Genomic DNA, 18,654 nt, shown 5'->3' on the forward strand with positions numbered 1-18,654 from the left:
AAATGAATGTCTATTTCTATTTATTGCTTTTTAAAAGTCTGTGGGATTAAGGTTTTTATTGCATTTATCTTCCTTTTTTAGCTTGAAAGTTATATTTTATTTAAAATTTTAACATAATATTTTATAACATATGTATTTGGAATTTTTGTAATAAATATTTAGGGTTAATTTGTATCTATATCATTACCCTGAAAAAAAAAAAACCTAGTGAGTTTTTTTTTTTACTTTTATTTTACTTTTCTTTAGATCCCAATTTTCATGGTATTCTTGTTCAGAATTTCAGTTCCAATCTTTCTGGGCATTTGGGCAGGGAAGAAGATATGATTATGGTCTGTGTCCAGTCCTTCTTGTTAAAATTATAAATGATATTTGGATATTACATGTGAGGAGAAGCTAATTCTCAGGTTTTTATTTTGGGAAATTGATTAACAGTGGCACCAACAACTGACTTAGGGAACCAAGGAGTGTCTTATTGGTTTTGCTATTGACATAAATTCCTCTTCACTGTTTCCTAACTGATGACTCTGAAAGAGGCATTAAGATGTGTCTGTTAAGATCTGCTTTGGATTATTTGAATTTAAATTGCATGGGACATCCAAGGTGAGATGAACCTAGAAGGATCTGGGAATATATATTAGTAATTCATCAGTTTGTAGACTCGAGTTGATGTCATGAGAGTAGATAAGACCACTCAGGAAAATAAAGAGGGCCAAGTAAAAATACCTCAAAAATATAAACATACACTTAGATAGAAGAAATAAGTTATAATGTTCAGTAGCCAAGTAGGGTGACTATAGTTAACAACAATGTATTATATATTTCAAAATAGCTAGTAGACAGAACTTGAAATGTTCCAACATATAAAAATTATAATTACTCAAGGCGATGGATGTCCTAAATATCCTGACATTATCATTTCACATTCTATGCATGTAACAAAATACCACATGCACCCCTTTAAATATGTACAATTATTACATTTCAATAAAATAAAAATTTTAAATACCAATGTATAAATCATAGGGACACAGCAAAGTGAACCAAAAGGCTAAATTCTGAAAGGGAGAATTTTTTAAAAAGTAAAAAATAGATCCATAGTAGCCAAAGCTCGTTAAGAAATAAATCAAGCTTTGAAAAAATGAATGCCCCTTAATTTAGAAATAAAGGAGTAACTGGGGACTTAATAAGAACAGTTAAAGTGCACCAAAATGTAAGTATCTTAAGGCAGTCTAGAAGTCAGACTGTCTGGGGTTGGGAAGAGAAAAAAATATGGATAAATGGACTGTTTCCTTAAGTGTTTGTCATAAAGGGAGGGAAAAAATAGGATAACACTACAGGGAGAGGCAAGGTAAAAAAAATGTGAAAACAATTTAGGAAAAGAAACAGAACCACAGAGCTATGAGGACAGCTATAGAAAAACCTCAAAGGCAAGGAATGAATGCTGCATATACTATTAGGATGGGTGTATGCATAGGGAGGAAATGTGTATATGTGTATGTGTATGTGTGTGCATGAGTCAGGGAAGGGAAGATGCAGGCCATTTTGGAAAGTTTTATGCAAATTTGGCACACGATTAAGTAAACCTTTCTAATCATTTTTCAGGTTCCAGAGTTCAACGTGGAATCCTGAACTATGTCAACATTACCGACTCAGATAGCCCCCAATAGCAGCACTTCAATGGCCCCCACCTTCTTGCTGGTGGGCATGCCAGGCCTATTAGGTGCACCCTCCTGGTGGACAATGCCCCTCATTGCTGTCTACCTTCTCTCTGCACTGGGAAATGGTACCATCCTCTGGATCATTGCCCTGGAGCCCGCCCTGCACCGCCCAATGCACTTCTTCCTCTTCTCGCTTAGTGTGTCTGATATTGGATTGGTCACTGCCCTGATGCCCACACTGCTGGGCCTTGCCCTTGCTGGTGCTCACACTGTCCCTGCCTCAGTCTGCCTTCTACAGATGTTTTTTGTCCATGTCTTTTCTGTCATGGAGTCCTCTGTCTTGCTCGCCATGTCCATTGATCGGGCACTGGCCATCTGCCGACCTCTCCACTACCCAGCACTCCTCACCAATGGTGTAATTAGCAAAATCAGCCTGGCCATTGCTTTTCGATGCCTGGGTCTCCATGTGCCCCTGCCATTTCTGCTGGCCTACATGCCCTACTGCCGGCCACAGGTCCTAACCCATTCTTATTGCTTGCATCCAGATGTGGCTCATTTGGCCTGCCCAGGAGCTTGGGGTGCAGCCTACAGCCTATTTGTGGTTCTTTCAGCCATGGGTTTGGACCCCCTGCTTATTTTCTTCTCCTATGGCCTGATTGGCAAGGTGTTGCAAGGTGTGGAGTCCAGGGAGGATCGCTGGAAGGCTGGTCAAACCTGTGCTGCCCACCTCTCTGCCGTGCTCCTCTTCTATATCCCTATGATCCTCCTGGCACTGATTAACCGTCTTGAGGTGCCAATCACTCAGCATACCCATACTCTTCTCTCCTATGTCCATTTCCTGCTTCCTCCATTGATAAACCCTATTCTCTATAGTGTCAAGATGAAGGAGATTAGAAAGAGAATACTCAACAGGTTGCAGCCCAGGAAGGTGGGTGGTGCTCAGTGAGGAGGGTGTCCCTCCATGTTTGGTGATACAGGGCTCCTGATACTAAAGTTTCTGTGAGAACTCAGCTCACCAAGCATGAAACGATCATTCATGTACACATAAGTGCATATACGTGGATGTAGCTTCCTGTCCCTGGAAGTATGCTTGTGTATATTGATGCAAGCTTACAAGCCCCAAAGAATGAACATGATCCACCCACTGGTACATTACATATCGATGGCATAGGAAGGGCCAGAGTCCAGATCTTGTCACAACTATCCAAGTGTGTGCCTATTGTTATTTTATTGTTGTTAGTCCTGTCACTATATCTATACCTTAATACTGGATAAAGCTAGAAGAGTTAATCATCTACATAGCAAACGAAAAATAAGACAGAAACATTCTTCTCAACTAGACAGAAGATCCTCCATTGGTATTGTACCTCCTTAAGAAGTAAGAATTCTGACCAATCCTTAGGAATTAGATAAATGAGGAAAATGCAAGTAAGTCTCTCATTTAGATTCTTCACACCAAGAGATAGGTTATTTAACTTTGATCAGGCCAGGAAAAAAAGAGGGAATATAATTTTTTTAATTCTTCATTTAGTTTTCAAAATGTTAGTTTTTTTTGAATATATATGTATATTGAATGTTCTCAACACATAGAAATGAGAAATGTTTGAGACTATAAATATGCTAATTACCCTGCGATCTGATCACTATACATGGTATGCATCAAAACATCACTATAAATATGCATAATTATTGTCAGTTTAAAATAAAATTTAAATTAATTTTTAAAATTTTTGCATATTTCAGAAAAAACTGAATAAATAAGAATAATCTTAAATTATATCTCCCAAACTTAACTATAATTATCTGTTTAGTGAACACTTATAATGTTTTATATAAATGGAATCTTACAAGTGGCATTTGGAATTATTGGTCTCAATTCTTTACTTCCTAGTAGCAGCAGTATACATTCATATCCACATCAGGAGGGACAAAATGGATGGATTATATTTACATTCACTCTCACTTTAGACACATGATTTTCTCTGGCCATTGTGGTCCTCATGACTTGTTTTGGTCAATAGGATGTTAGTGGATGTGATAAAAGCAAGAGCTTCAGTGTGATTTTGCTGCAGGGTTTGATTTCTTGTACTAGGGTAGTGCTAACCTAGTAGGTACTTCCCCTTGAATCTGGTTTCCAGAAGGAGATACATGGTGCAAACCTAAGCCAAATTCAGAGCCTGGAGCCAGTCCCTGGTTCCCAGAGAACTGAAGCAAAGCCAGCAAGTCAAAGCAGCCTAGATGAAGAGGGTCTCTGACAACCTACTGACCAGTGAGAATTATAACAAATGCTGTAGTTGTAAGCATCTGAGATTTTGTAGTTGGTATACAGCAAAAGTTAACTAACAGAGTAATTACAGTCTTATTCTGTGAACATGGTTAATCTGTTTTTTGATGCCAATATGATTAATCACATGTGTGTTATGAGGAGCACAATTATTGTAGCACAATAATTGACTAACTTTAATAAATATATTTTTTTTATTTTTGTGGGTACACAGTGGATTTATATATTTATGGGGTACATGAGATGTTTTGATACAGGCATGCAATGTGAAATAATCACATCATGAAGAATGGGATATCCATCCCCTCAAGCAGTTATCTTTTGTGTTATAAACAATCCAATTACATTCCTTTAGATATCTTAAAAAGTATGATTAAGTTATTATCAACTATAGTCATTCTATTGTGCTATCAAATAGTAGGTCTTATTCATTCTGTCTATTATTTTTTATACCCATTAACCATGCTCACCTCTCCCCCCAGGTTCCCACTACCCTTCCCAGCCTCTGGTAAACATCCTATTCTCTTTGTCCACGAGTACAATTGTTTTTATTTTTAGATCCCACAAATAAGTGAGAACATGCAATGTTTGTTTTTCTGTGCCTGGCATATGTCACTTAATATAATGACTTTTAATTTCATCCATGCTGTCACAAATGATAGGATCCCATTCATTTTATGGCTGAATAGTACTCCATTGTGTATATGTAGCACATTTTCCTTATCTATTTGTCTGTTGATGAATGCTTAGGTTGCTTCCAACTAATCATAGCTATCGCAAACCATGCTGCAGCAAACATGGGAGTGCAGATATGTCTTTAATATACTGATTTCCTTTCTTTTGGGTATATAACAGCAGTGGGATAGCTGGATCATAGGGAAGCTCTAATTTTAGTTTATTGAGGAACCTCTAAACCATTCTCCAAAGTAGTTGTACTTACTTACATTCCCACCTTGGCAGCATTGCCTGTCTTTTGGATATCAGTGGAGTGAGATGATATCTCATTATAGCTTTGATTTGCATTTCTCTGATGATCAAGGATGTGGAGAACTTTTACAGATGCTTGTTTGTCATTGTTTTTCTTCATTTGAGAAATGTCTATTTACCTCTTTTGCCCATTATTGATTATTGTTTTTTTTCCCTGTGGAGTTGTAGAGCTCCTTATATATTCTAGTTATTAATCCTTTGTCAGATGGGTAGTTTGCAAATATTTTCTTCCATTCTGTGGGTTGTCTCTTCACTTTGTGGATTGTTTTATTTGCTGTGCAGAAGCTTTTTAACTTAATGTGATCCTATTTGTCCATTTTTGCTTCGGTTGCCTGTGCTTGCGGGATATTGCTCAAGAAATTTTTACCCAGATCAATGTCCTGGAGAATTTCCCCAATGTTTTTTTGTAGTAGTTTCCCCAATGTTTTCTGTAGTAGTTTTCACTTAGAATAATCTGGCTATTCTGCATATTTTATGGTTCCATACAAATTAAGATTGTTTTTTCTATTTCTGTGAAGAATGTCATTGATATTTTCATTGGAATTACATTAAATCTACAGAGTGCTTTGGACAGTATGGACATTTTAACAATATTTATTCTTTCAGTCCATGAACTTAGAATACTTTTCAATTTTTTGGTACCCTCTTCAACTTCTTTCATCCGTGTTTTATAGTTTTCATTGTAGATATCTTTTATTTGTTTGGTTCAATTAATTTTTAGGTATTTAATTTTACATGTGGCTATTGTAAATGAGATTACTTTTTAATTTCTTTCTCTTTTTAATTTTTGATCACTGTTGGCTTATAGAAATGCTACTTATTTTTGTATGCTAATTTTGTATCCTGCAAATTTACTGAATTTGTTCCTCAGTTCTAATAATTTGTTTTGGTAGAGTCTCTAGGTTTTTCCAAATATAAGATCCTATCTTCTGAAAATAAGAATAATTTGAATTTTTCCATTCCAATTTGGATGACTTTATTTCCTTTTCTTAATACTCTAGCTAGGACTTCCAATACTGTGTTGAATAATAGTGGTGACAGTGAACATCCTTCTAGTGTTTCAGATCTTAGAGTAAAGGCTTTCAGTTTTTCCTCATTCAGTGTGATACTAGTTGTGAGTCTGTCATATAAGGCTTTTGCTATTTTGAGGTATGTTCCTTCTATACCCATTTTTAGGGATTTTATTATGAAGGGTGATGAATTTTATCACATGCTTTTCCAGCATTAATTGAAATGATCATATGGTTTTTATCCTTCATTCTGTTGATATGATGTATCCCATTGATTGATTTGCATATGTTGAACCATTCTTGTGTCCCAGGGATACATCCCACTTGCTCATGATGAATTACCTTTCTAATGTTTTTTTGAATTCAGCTTGCTAGTATTTTGTTGAGGATTTTTGCATCAACATTTATCAGAGATACTGGCCTGTAGTTTTCTTTTTTTGATGAGTCTTTGGTTTTAGTATCATGGTAATACTGACCTCATAGAATGAGTGTGGAAGTATTCCTTCCTCTTCCATATTTTGGAATAGTTTGAGTAGGATTGGTATTAATTATTTAATTGGTTGGTGAAATTCAGCAGTGAATCCATCGTATCCCAGGCTTTTCTTTATGGGAAGGCTTTTCATTGTGGCTTTGATCTTGTTACTTGTTATTTGTCTGTTTATATTTTGGATTTCTTCCTGGTTCAATCTCGGTAGGGTGTATGCATCTAGGAACTTCTCCATTAGTTCTTGATTTTCTAATTTATTGGCATATAGTTGCTCGTAATAGCCATTATTTATCCTTTAAATTTCTTCAGTATCAGTTATAGTGTCTCCTTTTTCATTTCAAATTTTATTTATTTGGATCTTCTCTCATTTTTTCTTAGTCTGGCTAAAGGTTTGTCAATTTTGGGGAAGTTTAACTTTTTTAAAAAACCTTTTTGTTTTATTGATCATTTGTATTGTTTTCTTTTTTTCAACTTTATTTATTTCTGCTCTGATCTTTATTATTTATTTTCTTCTTGTAACAGTGTACACTCATATGCATGAACAAAGAGCTTATATCTGAAACTGAAATTTATATTTAAAAGGGAAGCAGAACATATGAGTTTGGGAAATTTGCAGCCTGACCATGTGGTAGGCAATAAAAACCCATTTTTCTGAGGATAAATTAGAGCCAGCTGCATAAATTTGAATCAATAAAGAGGAGCCAAATGTTAATAGCCACCACAATGGGGAAAATGTCTCCCAGGTATTTCAGACCTTCACTGCAGCCCCTCCCACTACAGGCCTGGAGGCCAAGAAGGGAAAAATGGTTTTGTGAGCCAGGCCCAGGGCCATGCTGATCGATGCATCCTTGAGACATGGCACCCTGTGTCCCAGCCACACCAGCTCCAGCCATTGCTGAAAGGAGCCAAGGTACAGCTCGGACTGTTCCTTTAGAGGGTGCAGGTCTCAAGTTATAGCAGCTTCCATGTGGTATTGGGCCTGTGGGTTTACAGAAGGCAAGAGTTTAGGTTTGGGAGCCTCTACCTAGATTGCAGAGGATGTATGGAAATGCCTGGATGTCCTGGCAGAAGTCTGCTGCAGGGGTGGTGCTCTCATGGAGAACTTCTACTAGGGCAGTGGAGTGAGGAAATGTAGGGTTGGAGCCCCCACGCAGAGTTCCCACTGGGGCACTGCCTAGTGGATCTGTGAGAAGAGAGCCACCATCATCCATAGTCCAGAATGGCAGATCCACCAATAGCTTGCACCATACACCTGGAAAAGCTTCAAGCACTCAAAGCCAGCCTGTGAAAGCAGCTGCAGGGGCTGTACCCTGAATAGCCACAGGGGCACAGGTGCTCAAGGCCTTGGGAGGCCACCCCTTGCATCAGCATGCCCTGGATGTGAGACGTGGGGTCAGAGGAGATTATTTTGAGGATTTAAGATTTAATGACTGCCCTGCTGGGTTTTGGACTTGCATGGGACCTGTAGCACCTTTGTTTTGGCCAATTTTTTCCATTTAAAATGGGAGCATTTACCCAATGCCTGTACCCCCATTTTCTCTTGTAAGTGAATAACTTGTTTTTCATTTTACAGGCTCACCAGTGTGAGAAACTTGCCTTGTCTCAGATAAGATTTTGGACTTGGACTTTTGAGTTAATGCTGGAATGATTTAAGACTTTGGGGGACTATAGGGAAAGCAGGATTATGTTTTGAAATGTGAGAAGGCCTTGAGATTTTGGAGGGGCAAGGGGCAGAATGATATGTTTTGGCTCTGTGTCCCCACCCAAATCTCATGTTGAATTGTAATTCCCAATGTGGAGAGAGGGACCTGATGGGAGATGATTAAATCATGCTGTTCTCATGATAGTGAGTAACTTCTCATGTTATCTGATAATTTAAAAGTGTGTCGCACTTCCCTCTTCACTCTCTCTCTCTCCCGTCACCATGTGAAGATGTGATTGCTTCCTCTTCACCTTCCACCATGATTGTAAGTTTCTTGAGGCCTCCACAGACTTGCCTCCTGTACAGTCTGTGGAACTGTGAGATAATTAAACCTCTTTAATTTATAAACTACCCAGTTTCAGGTAATTCTTTATAGCAATGTAAGCATGAACTAATATACCATGAGGCTTTCAAATACTATTTTATAACCCATTATTTTAACCTAATAACAACTTAACACTCTTTGCACAAACAAGCTAAAAGAAAACCAATGAAAACTGCACCTTAACTTTGTTTCCGCTGCATCTTAATACTTTTTTCTGTTTATACCTTATTGTACTGTCTATGTCTTGAAAAGTTGATGTAGCTATTATTTTTTATTTAACTATTTTTAGACCTGCTACTTGGCATAAGAGTAGTTTACACACCACAGTTATAGTGTTATAATATTCTGTGTTTTTCTATGTACTTACTATTGCCAATGAGTTTTGTATTACTACCTTAAAGTGATTATTTATTGCTCATTAATGTCATGTTCTTTCAGATTAAATAACTCCCTCTGAGACAGAGTTTTGCTCTTGTTGCCCAGGCTGCAGTGCAATGGCGTGATCTTGGCTCACCACAACCTCCACTCCCAAGGTTCAAGCGATTCTCCTGTCTCAGCCACCTGAGTAGATGGGATTACAGGCATGCACCAACTCACATGGCTAATTTTTGTATTTTCAGTAGAGACGGGTTTCTCCATGTTGGTCAGGCTGGTCTTGAACTCCTGACCTCAGGTGATCTGCCCGCTTCAGCCTCCCAAAATGCTGGGATTACAGATGTGAGCCACCATGCCCGGCCTAGCATTTCTTATAGAACAGGTCTGGTGTTGAGGAAATCTCTCAACTTTTGTTTGTCTTGGAAAGTCTTTATTTCTTCTTCATCTTTTAAAGACATTTTCATTGGATATATTATTCTTGGGTAAAAGAACTCTTCCTTCAACACTTTAATTATGTTATGTTACTCTCTCCTGGCCTGTAAGTTTCAAGTGAAAAGTCTGCTGTCAGATATATTGTTTCTTTTCTCTTGCAGCTTTTAGGATCCTTTCATTATATTTGATTTTGAGGAATTTGATTATTAAATGCTTTGAGGTGTTATTTTGGGGGTTAAATTGATTTGGTATTCTCTAACCTTCGTGTACTTGTATATTGATAACTTTCTCTAGGTTTGGGATGTTCTCTGTTACTATCTCTTTAAATAAACTTTCTGACTCTTACTTATCTCTTTCTCTATCTCCTCTTTAAGACCATTAACTCTTAGAATTGCCCTTTGAGGCTATTTTCTGGATCCTGTAAGTATGCTTTGTTGTTTTTTATTCTTTTTTGTTTTGTTTCCTCTGGCTGTGTATTTTCAAATAGCCTGTCTTCAGGCTCACTAATTCTTTGTTCTGCTTCATTAATTCTGTGATTAAAGGACTCTAATGCATTCTTCAGTATGCCAATCACATTTTTCAGCCTCAGAATTTCTGCTTGATTCTTTGTAAATATTTCAATATCACTGTTAATTTTTTCTGATGTAATTCTGAGTTCCTTCTCTGTGTTATCTTGAATTTCTTTGAGTTTCCTCAACACAGCTATTTTGAATTCTATCTGAAAGGTCACATATCTCTGTTTCTCCAGGATTGGTCCCTGGTGCCTTATTTAGTTTATTTGGTGAGGTCATGTTTTCCTGTACAATGTTATTCACTGTTTGGTCATTCAAGAATTGTTTATTTATTGTAGTCTTCACTGTCTGGGCTTGTTTGTATCCATTCTTCTTGGGATGGCTTTATAGATATTTCAAGGGACTTGGGTGTTGTGATCTAAGTTGTATCTACTTTAGGGGTAACCCCAAGCCCAGTAATGCTGTGCTTCTTCTAGACTCAGAGGTACCGCCTTGATGGTCTTAGACAAAATATGGAATATTCTCTGGATTACCAGGCAGAGACTCTTGTTCTCTTCCCTTACTTTATCCCAAACAAATGGAGTCTCTCTGTGTTCTGAGCCAAATGAATCTAAGGGTGGGAGTGACACAAGTACCCCTGTGGCCACCACCAGTATGTCTGTGCTGGGTCAGACCTGAAGCCAGCACAGCACTGGGTCTCACCCAAGGCCTGCTGTAACCACTTCCTGGATACTGTCTTTGTTTGCTTTAGGCCATGGAGCTCCACAATCTGTAGTTGGCAAAGCCAGCCAGGCCTGCATCCTTCCCTTCAGGAAGTGAGATCCCCCAAGCCCCAGGTGGGTCCAGAGATGCTGTCGGGGATTTAGGCACTAGGGTCAAAAGCCTTAGAAGTCTACCTGGTGTTCTATTACACTGCAGCTGAGCTGGCACTCACATCACAAGATACAGACCTTCCCACTCTCCCTCCACTTTTCAAAGGCAAAGGAACCTCATTCTGTAGCCACCTGCCACTACTGGCCATGAGTAGTACTGCCAGAAAACCGCAGATGTTCCTGTAAGGCCCAAGGGCTCTTAAGTCAGCTTGTGGTGAATACTACCTGGCCAGGGACTCACCCTTCAGGTCAGTGGGCTCCCCTCTGGCCCAGGGCAGTTCCAGAAATGCCATCCAAGAGTCAAATCCTGGAATGGGGGATCCCAAGAACCTGCTCTACACCCCTGTGGTTGTGCTGGTACCTACGGTGCAAGAGAAAGTCCCCTTACTCTTCCCTCAAGCAGAAGGAGTCTCTCCCCATAGCCAGCACAGCCGGTAATGTGCTGAATCTCACCTGAAGTCAGCAAGTCTCAGAGGCTAACCCAAGGCTCTTGACATAGTACCTGGGTATTGCTGCTTGTTGTCCAGGGTCCAAGGGCTCTTCAGTTAGCAGGTGATAAGTGCTGCCAGGACTAGGTCCTTCCCTTCAAGGCAGTAGGTTCCCTTCTGGCCCAGGATGTGTCTAGAAATGCCATCTGGTGGCTAGGTTCTGGAACAAAGGCCTCAGGACTCTGACTGGCGCTCTATTTTGTTGCAGCTGAGCTGGCCTGCAAGATGCAAGACAAACTCCTCCTACTTTTCTCTCTCCTCTCCTCAAGCAGAAGGAAGGGGTCTCTTTTGGTGCCATGAGCTATGCAGCCTGGGGTTAAGGGAGGTGTGATACCAGCACTCCCTTAGCAGCCTCAGTGTGTCTCGGTAGGTTGCACCCCTCTCCAGTCCACTGTCTCTGGACCAGTTCAGCAACAGGACTCGTCTCAGAGTTGCAGTCCTTGTGGCCTAGACTGCCTTTCAAGTTTACTTAAAGACCCAGATCACTTTGGTCTGTGGTGGTGAGGTTTACAAGAACTCCAGTTTTGACTGCTGGGATCAGCAATTCCCCTCTGATTATGGCTGTTTTAAATGCTCCCTCCATGGGTGAGCATCAGCTGAGTTTGGTCCAGTTTTGTTGTTGTTGTTATTTGTTGTTTTCCTGCTCTAACAGGACAGCACTGAGTTTAATGCATCAGAATTTCATTTCTGACACCAGTATGTCTGCTCTCCCTCCCCCAGCACCCAGAGACATTCTCTGCACCACACTGTCATTGCCATTGCCTGATGACAGGGGCAGTGCAACATCGGCGATTCAAGATAGGTTTTTTAAATCTCTTCAGTGCCTTTTTCAGAGATATGAAATTAAAGCCAGTTATTATAAGGACTCATCTGACTTTTTTGTTTTTATAAAAGTGTTTCTTATGTACAGGTGTTAAATCAGTGTCCTTGTGGTGGGGGGACAATTGGTGGAGCCTTCTATTCCTACATCTTGTTCTGTCCCTGCCCTCTCAATCTCGATAACCTTCTATGTGCCTTTCTGCATCTTGTTTTCTTATAGGAGAAATTCCTCATTCCTCCAAGTGCACTAGTATGGATTTAATTCATTCAAATGACCACATAATCATAATGTTCCATGGTATGGATCAAGGTAATTTATTCAACTGTTTTCTATGAGTGAGTATTAGAGTTGTCTTCAGTTTTATGCCACTCCAAGCAATGCTCTAATAAACGCTCTTCTACAATTCCCCATGTATACTTAGGCTATTACTTCTGAAAGACTGATCTCCAGGTCACAATTGCTGGCTTTAACGGATTTACATGTTAAAAGTTTATATGTTTGTCGGTAGATTCTCTTCTCAAAAAGTTACAGCAATTCATATCATACTTTTTTTTTTTTTTAGACGGAGTCTCCCTCTGTGCCCAGGCTGGAGTGCAGTGGCGAGATCTTGGCTCACTGCAAGCTCTGCCTCCTGGGTTCATGCCATTCTCCTGCCTCAGTCTCCCGAGTGGCTGGGACTACAGGCACCCACCACCACACCCAGCTAATTTTTTGTATTTTTAGTAGAGACAGGGTTTCACCGTGTTAGCCAGGATGGTCTCGATCTCCTGACCTCATGATCCGCCTGCCTCAGCCTCCCAAAGTGCTGGGATTACAGGTGTGAGCCACTGCACCCGGCCAGCAATTCATACTTCTATACTATATCAGAGAATGCCTTTTTCTTGCATATAAAACAAAATTGACTGCTCTAATATTTTAAAATTTTTATGAATTTAAATTAATAACATTTTAATTACTTTTACTTTATGTAAAATTAATAGTAATCAATGTTACATGGCTGCCTCCATGTGTTTATAACTCTGTTAAGTTAGGGTAGCAGAAAACTGTCTCTCTTTCACAGCAGAACCTCAATTGTTCTTTCCTTGTTCCTGCTCCCTCATGCACACTGGACAAATCCACACCAATTCTGTCAGAACCTTCAAGTTTATAGTGGTCTTTATTACTTTAATTACATAAAGTAAAATTATTTTACTTTAAAATAAGTTAGAATTATCTACTTTTACTTAATTTTGGATTTTTCTAATAGTAAAAATGATTGTCTTTCACATATTATTGATTATTTTTGTTTCCTCTCCCATGAATAGCCTATTCAAATAATCTTCATCCATTTTTCTATTGGGTTGTTTATATTTTAAATATAAGTGGGTGGGTCACACCTATAATCCCAACACTTCGGAAAGCTGAGGCAAGAGAATTGCTTAAGTACAGGAGTTTGAGACCAGCCTGGCCAACATAAGAATATTCCATCTCTTCAAAAAATTTAAAAAATAAATAGGCATTCATGGTGGCAGGTGCTTATAGTCCCAGCTACCAGGGACTCTGAAGTGAGAGGTTCACTTGAGCCCAGGAGGTTGAGGCTGCAGTGAGCCATGGTTTCAAAACTGCACCCCCGCATGGACAACAGAACAAGACCTTGTCTCAAAAATAAATAAATGTTAGGTTGGTGCAAATTTAATTGTAGTTTTTGCCATTAAAAGTAATGACAAAACAGCAATTACATTTGCAGCAACCTAATAAATAAATAAATATTTCTAAAACATTTTTGTTTTATGCCCTTCCCAATCTGGTATTTGTCTTTGATCTTGTTTGCCAATCAACTCTCAAGCAAATACAGATGGCATTATTTAAACAAATCTAAATTTAGTTTCCTTTATACTTTTTGTGTTTCATATATTGCTTTAAAAAAGAGGTCTTTGGCCGGGCGCGGTGGCTCACGCCTGTAATCCCAGCACTTTGGGAGGCTGAGGCAGGCGGATCACCAGGTCAGGAGTTCGAGACCAGCCTGGCCAGTATGGTGAAACCCTGTCTCTACTAAAAATACAAAAAAAAAAAAAAAAAAATTAGCCGGGCGTGGTGGTGCACACCTGTAGTCCCAGCTACTCAGGAGGCTGAGGCAGGAGAATCACTTGAACCTGGGAGGCAGAAGTTGCAGCGGGCAGAGATTGCACCACCGCACTCCAGCCTGGGTGACAGAGCAAGACTCCATCTCCAAAAAAAAAAAAGGATGTCTTTGATTCCAAGCATTCAATGCACAATCTCTTATACTATTTTCTAAAATTGTTACAATAGTTTTTACTTCTAAGTTTTTCTGTTAGAAGTTTAAATTTATATTAATCAAGGTGGATATTTACTAACGGCAGAATCACCTGTTAAATACATTCCTTTTCTCACTGAAATAAAATACTGTGCATATCATATTATAAATTATATGTATATATAAGTATACACAGTGTACTAACACTCTTAGTTCACTTTTACTGTATACCAACCAAAAAATCTCAGGTGCTCACCACCACAGTATTTATTATAATGCTTGCTCGTCAGTAGTTTGTGTAGGTGTATACATTTTGCTTTGCAGATCTTTTTAGGAATGATGACATATCACTTATTTATTATAGCTTTATAGTGTGATTTACTTAATGTGAGATGTAAAGCAAACCCCATCTCACAAAACAAACGAAAGCTTTGGATTTCTAGGAGGTGTTAAATTATATTTATAGATTAAATGTAAGAAAATAAACATTAATGATAAGTTTTCACATGCAAGAGTGTATAAATGTTTCATTAACAGTTTTTTCTGTTTTCCAATAAAATTATTTGCTTAAGTTAAATATATTTACATGTATTTTATAAATGTATGTCTTTTGTTTCTATTATAAATAAAGCAGTTCTTATCTTACAGTAAAACATCTATACCATAATGTAGGAACACAGAGATATTCAATAAATGATTTGGAATTAATAAAAAAAAGTAACTATATTTAAACTTTGTATGCATGATTAATCAGAATAAAGAGCTTTACAGCTGGAAGTTTCTTTAATCTTCCCCCGACTCCACCTCATTTTATAGACAGAAAGCTGCAGCTTTGGCCTGTGGAAAGCCCCTTTGAATGGTCCCGTATAAGTCAGTGGTAGGTATTGAACTGAAACCCAACTCCTCTGGCTGCCTCCATGTGTTTATTACTCTGCTAAATCAGGGTAGTAGAAAACTGTCTCTCTTTCACAGCAGAGCCTCAATTGCTCTCTCCTTTTTCCCACTCTCTCCTGTACACTGGCCAAGTCCACACCAATTCTGTCAAAACCTTCAACCATATAGTGGTTGTTATTAATACCCCTGGCCAGTCTAGGATCCTATTCTCCCTCTGCAAATCACATTAACTTGACTGATAAGTTAAGGGGAAAAAAAATTTCTTAACAGCACACAGAGGGGAGAAAGTATTAGCAAGTACATTTACAAAGTGTAACAGTGATACACAGAAGGTGGATAAAACTGCAGATCGAGAAAAGCCTTGCAAAAGCCAGATCTCTGGGTTGGTCTACTTGCTAAACAAAGCTCTCCAGGATAGCAACCAGAATGTTACTCTGTGTGTGGGGGTGTGTGTGTGTGTGTGTGTCAGAAAGAGAGAGGAGGAGAGAGAGAGTGGGGGAGGGAGATATTGAGAATTCATAACAGGGATCATAAGTTCAAATGTCTAGAGAAGCCAAGGAAATAATATAAATTTATAAAACAAGTACATATTCTCACTGTGAGTAGTGGGATCTTTATTAACCAAGAGGCTTAAGACTTCTCAGGGGTTGCCTCCTGAATGTTTGAATGTTTCCATGGGGGAATATAGGTCTACTACTTCCATGTCTTTCCATATTTCAGATAATTTATGGGTATATTTTATATATTTTGTGTGTATAATTATATATATATATATATAAAAAAAAATACAAAATCATCCAAACACTGCCATGTCCAAACAAAACCTGTCTGAAGACCATATTGAGATCTTAAAGCTTTTAAACACATTAACTTATTTAATCCCTGGAATGTATGGAGAAATAATTATGTTCTTAATTTAAAAGTACATATGAAATATATCATAATACATAGGAAGTAATTTTCTCAATACCACACAGCCAGGAAATGGCAGAGCTGAAACCAGAGGACCTGTTCCTGACCAAGTCCCTAGTTTTTCCATTCATTTGATCTCCTCCCTGGCAGGACTGAGCTATCACAGTAAAGAGTTTACAGGACACGTAACCCTGATGGGGTTTATTTACTCCTTCTTCTGTGGGTTAGCCTCTAAATTCCTAAATTCTCAGCCTAGAGTTACACTGTATCTTATTCTTTAGGAGTGATCTTGGACCCTGATGTACTAAATAAGGATTGCACAGTCCTAGTGATTCCTAAAGTTTCCTTGTTGACCCTTTCTTATTAGGAGATCATTGGAGCCCTTTGGTCTGGCTCCATTCACAATGCCATAAAGTGAGAGGTGAGACTAGGGAGGCTCAGGTATTAAAGTTATTTGAGTGTCTGCTTGGCCACAGTGGTGCAGATTATGTGCTATCATTACTCATGAACAGTAATATGGGGCTCCCCTCAATTCAGAAGGCAGCATCCAAGGGAAGAATCCACATCTCACGAACCTCCTTATATATCTGCAATGTTAACTTCTTACTATGAGGCATGCAGAGGACAGAGTGCTGTGTTGAGCCTAGATGATGACTGCTCTGATGCACCCTAGAATTTTCACCCCAGAAAAACCTAAGGGGCCTGGCTTCACAATGCTACCTCTTTTTCTTTAGACTATTTTTTTAGTTCAAATTGATATATTAATAGATCTACCAAGCACATACCATCAACAGAGTACTTTGTTGTCAGGAGAGTGAAAGTTGAATAATTCGTAACTCTTGTCCTGTGGAAATTTACAGTATAGTTAGTGAGAGAGATATATGCATCATGATGGAAATACATATGAGCCTGCAACCATTGAGCACCAAAGTTTCAGCCTCTTATCTTTACTATAAACACTGTCAAGTGCCATGGCCCTTCTATTACTTCCTCTCCAAATTGACTGCCACCAAAATTTGCTTCACCAAATGACATAGTCTCTATGTTTCCCTTTCACATCACCCGAGAAAAGTGTTCCTTCAACACTAACCTACATATCAGTCACCTGAGATCTTGCTAAAATGCAGATTTCAGCTCAACAGGCTTGCAGCAGGACATGAGATTCTGCAGCAATTTTAACAACTCTCTAGGTAATGCTGTTGCTTCCGGTCAGCAGACCACACTTTGAATAGCAAAATAAAGAACATATTTAGATAAACTCAGACACTTTATAAAGAGTTTAATGTAAATCACAATGAAAATAAAATAAGAGGAGGTAAATATCAAGATGTTAAATAGTACCAGAATTTTGTAGGGCTCTCCCAGCCACAGTTCAGGGCTGCTTTTCTTAACTTCTCATTAGAAGATTTGCAAGAGTTTTGCTCTTCCTTCTCGTGTCTGAGAATTGATGTTATCAATCACTCAAATAACAACAAAATGATTTGTAACATGTTTATGAAATATAAGCCTCTTCTTAATCAAAAGTAGAAAAGCTGTGGTATATTAGATGCTTCTTAGGGATTAGTTGATTGACCAATTAATTAATTAATGCTAATTTAAAAACTTTGAAGTAAATAGAACCATTTCCTATTTGGATGAAACACTGTCCTTCTCCTAAGAAAATATATTGTGAAAAAAATAGAATTTCCACCTTTGCCCCATCATTTAGGCTTCAGAGCCAACTTTTCCAGGACCTTTACTCTAATCTGCCAAGTTTTTACACAATACACAATGGGATTCATCAAGGGTGGTACCAGCAAGAATGCATCTGCTATCAGAATCATAGCTAAAGGGGATTTATGCTTAGCAAAGCGAAGCATGGTAGCCAGGGTGATGATGGGCACATAGAAGATGAGTACAGCACAGATATGAGACACACAGGTGTTAAGAGCTTTGAGCCGCTCCCCATGGGATGCGACACCCAACACAGTCTTCAGGATGAACACATAGGAAATAGCAATAAAAGCACTGTCTGACATCCTGCAGAGTGCAACGAACAAACCATAGTAAAAGTTAACCCTATTGTCAGAGCAGGCCAGCTTCATTATATCCTGGTGAAGGCAGTAGGAGTGGGATAAAAGGCATTTATTACAGTATCTGAGTCTCTTTAAAGTAAAAGGAAGGGGTAGCACTAGCAGAATGCTTTTAATAGCAAATGCCAGTCCAATTTGCAACACCCTGAAGCTGATGAGAATAGAGCTATATCTTAGGGGGTTGTGAATGGCTACAAAGCGATCAAAGGACATGGTTAGGAGGACTGAAGACTCCATGTCTGTGAATCCATGGATGAAGAATTCCTGGGCAATGCATGCATCAGCAGAAATCCCCATGTTGTTGAACAAGAAGATTCTCAGTATAGTGGGTACGGAGGAGAAAGACAGGCCCAGGTCAGACAGGGCCAGCATGGAGAGGAAATAGTACATGGGCTCTTGCAGGGAATGCTCTGTTCTGATAACAAATAGGATGGTGCAGTTGCCCAGGATGGCCATGAGGTACATAAGACAGATGGGGATAGAGATCCAAATGTGTGCATGCTCAAGTCCTGGTATCCCAATCAATAGGAATGTGGAGACTTCAACTTCTGAGATATTGAGCAGAAACAT

The 18,654-nt window shown here is 38.8% G+C and overlaps 2 protein-coding genes across 2 annotated transcripts; one reads left to right on the top strand and one right to left on the bottom strand.

Moving 5' to 3' along the window:
• The first annotated feature begins 1,632 nt into the window (after positions 1 to 1,632).
• Positions 1,633 to 2,604, top strand: LOC100446257 (olfactory receptor 51S1). The gene has a single exon (XM_002822141.3). The coding sequence runs from the start codon at positions 1,633 to 1,635 to the stop codon at positions 2,602 to 2,604; it is 972 nt and encodes a 323-aa protein (XP_002822187.2).
• Positions 2,605 to 17,712: 15,108 nt separating this feature from the next.
• Positions 17,713 to 18,654, bottom strand: LOC100458581 (olfactory receptor 51A7-like). Its single transcript, XM_002822168.2, has one exon. The coding sequence runs from the start codon at positions 18,652 to 18,654 to the stop codon at positions 17,713 to 17,715; it is 942 nt and encodes a 313-aa protein (XP_002822214.2).

The sequence above is a fragment of the Pongo abelii genome, chromosome 9 (assembly GCF_028885655.2).
Source record: "Pongo abelii isolate AG06213 chromosome 9, NHGRI_mPonAbe1-v2.0_pri, whole genome shotgun sequence".
Taxonomy (NCBI): Eukaryota; Metazoa; Chordata; class Mammalia; order Primates; family Hominidae; genus Pongo; species Pongo abelii.

Bases quoted from the DNA above. Each gene is read 5' to 3' on its own strand.
- LOC100446257 (XM_002822141.3), top strand. From the start codon at position 1,633: ATGTCAACATTACCGACTCAGATAGCCCCCAATAGCAGCACTTCAATG.
- LOC100458581 (XM_002822168.2), bottom strand. From the start codon at position 18,654: ATGTTTCTGCTCAATATCTCAGAAGTTGAAGTCTCCACATTCCTATTG.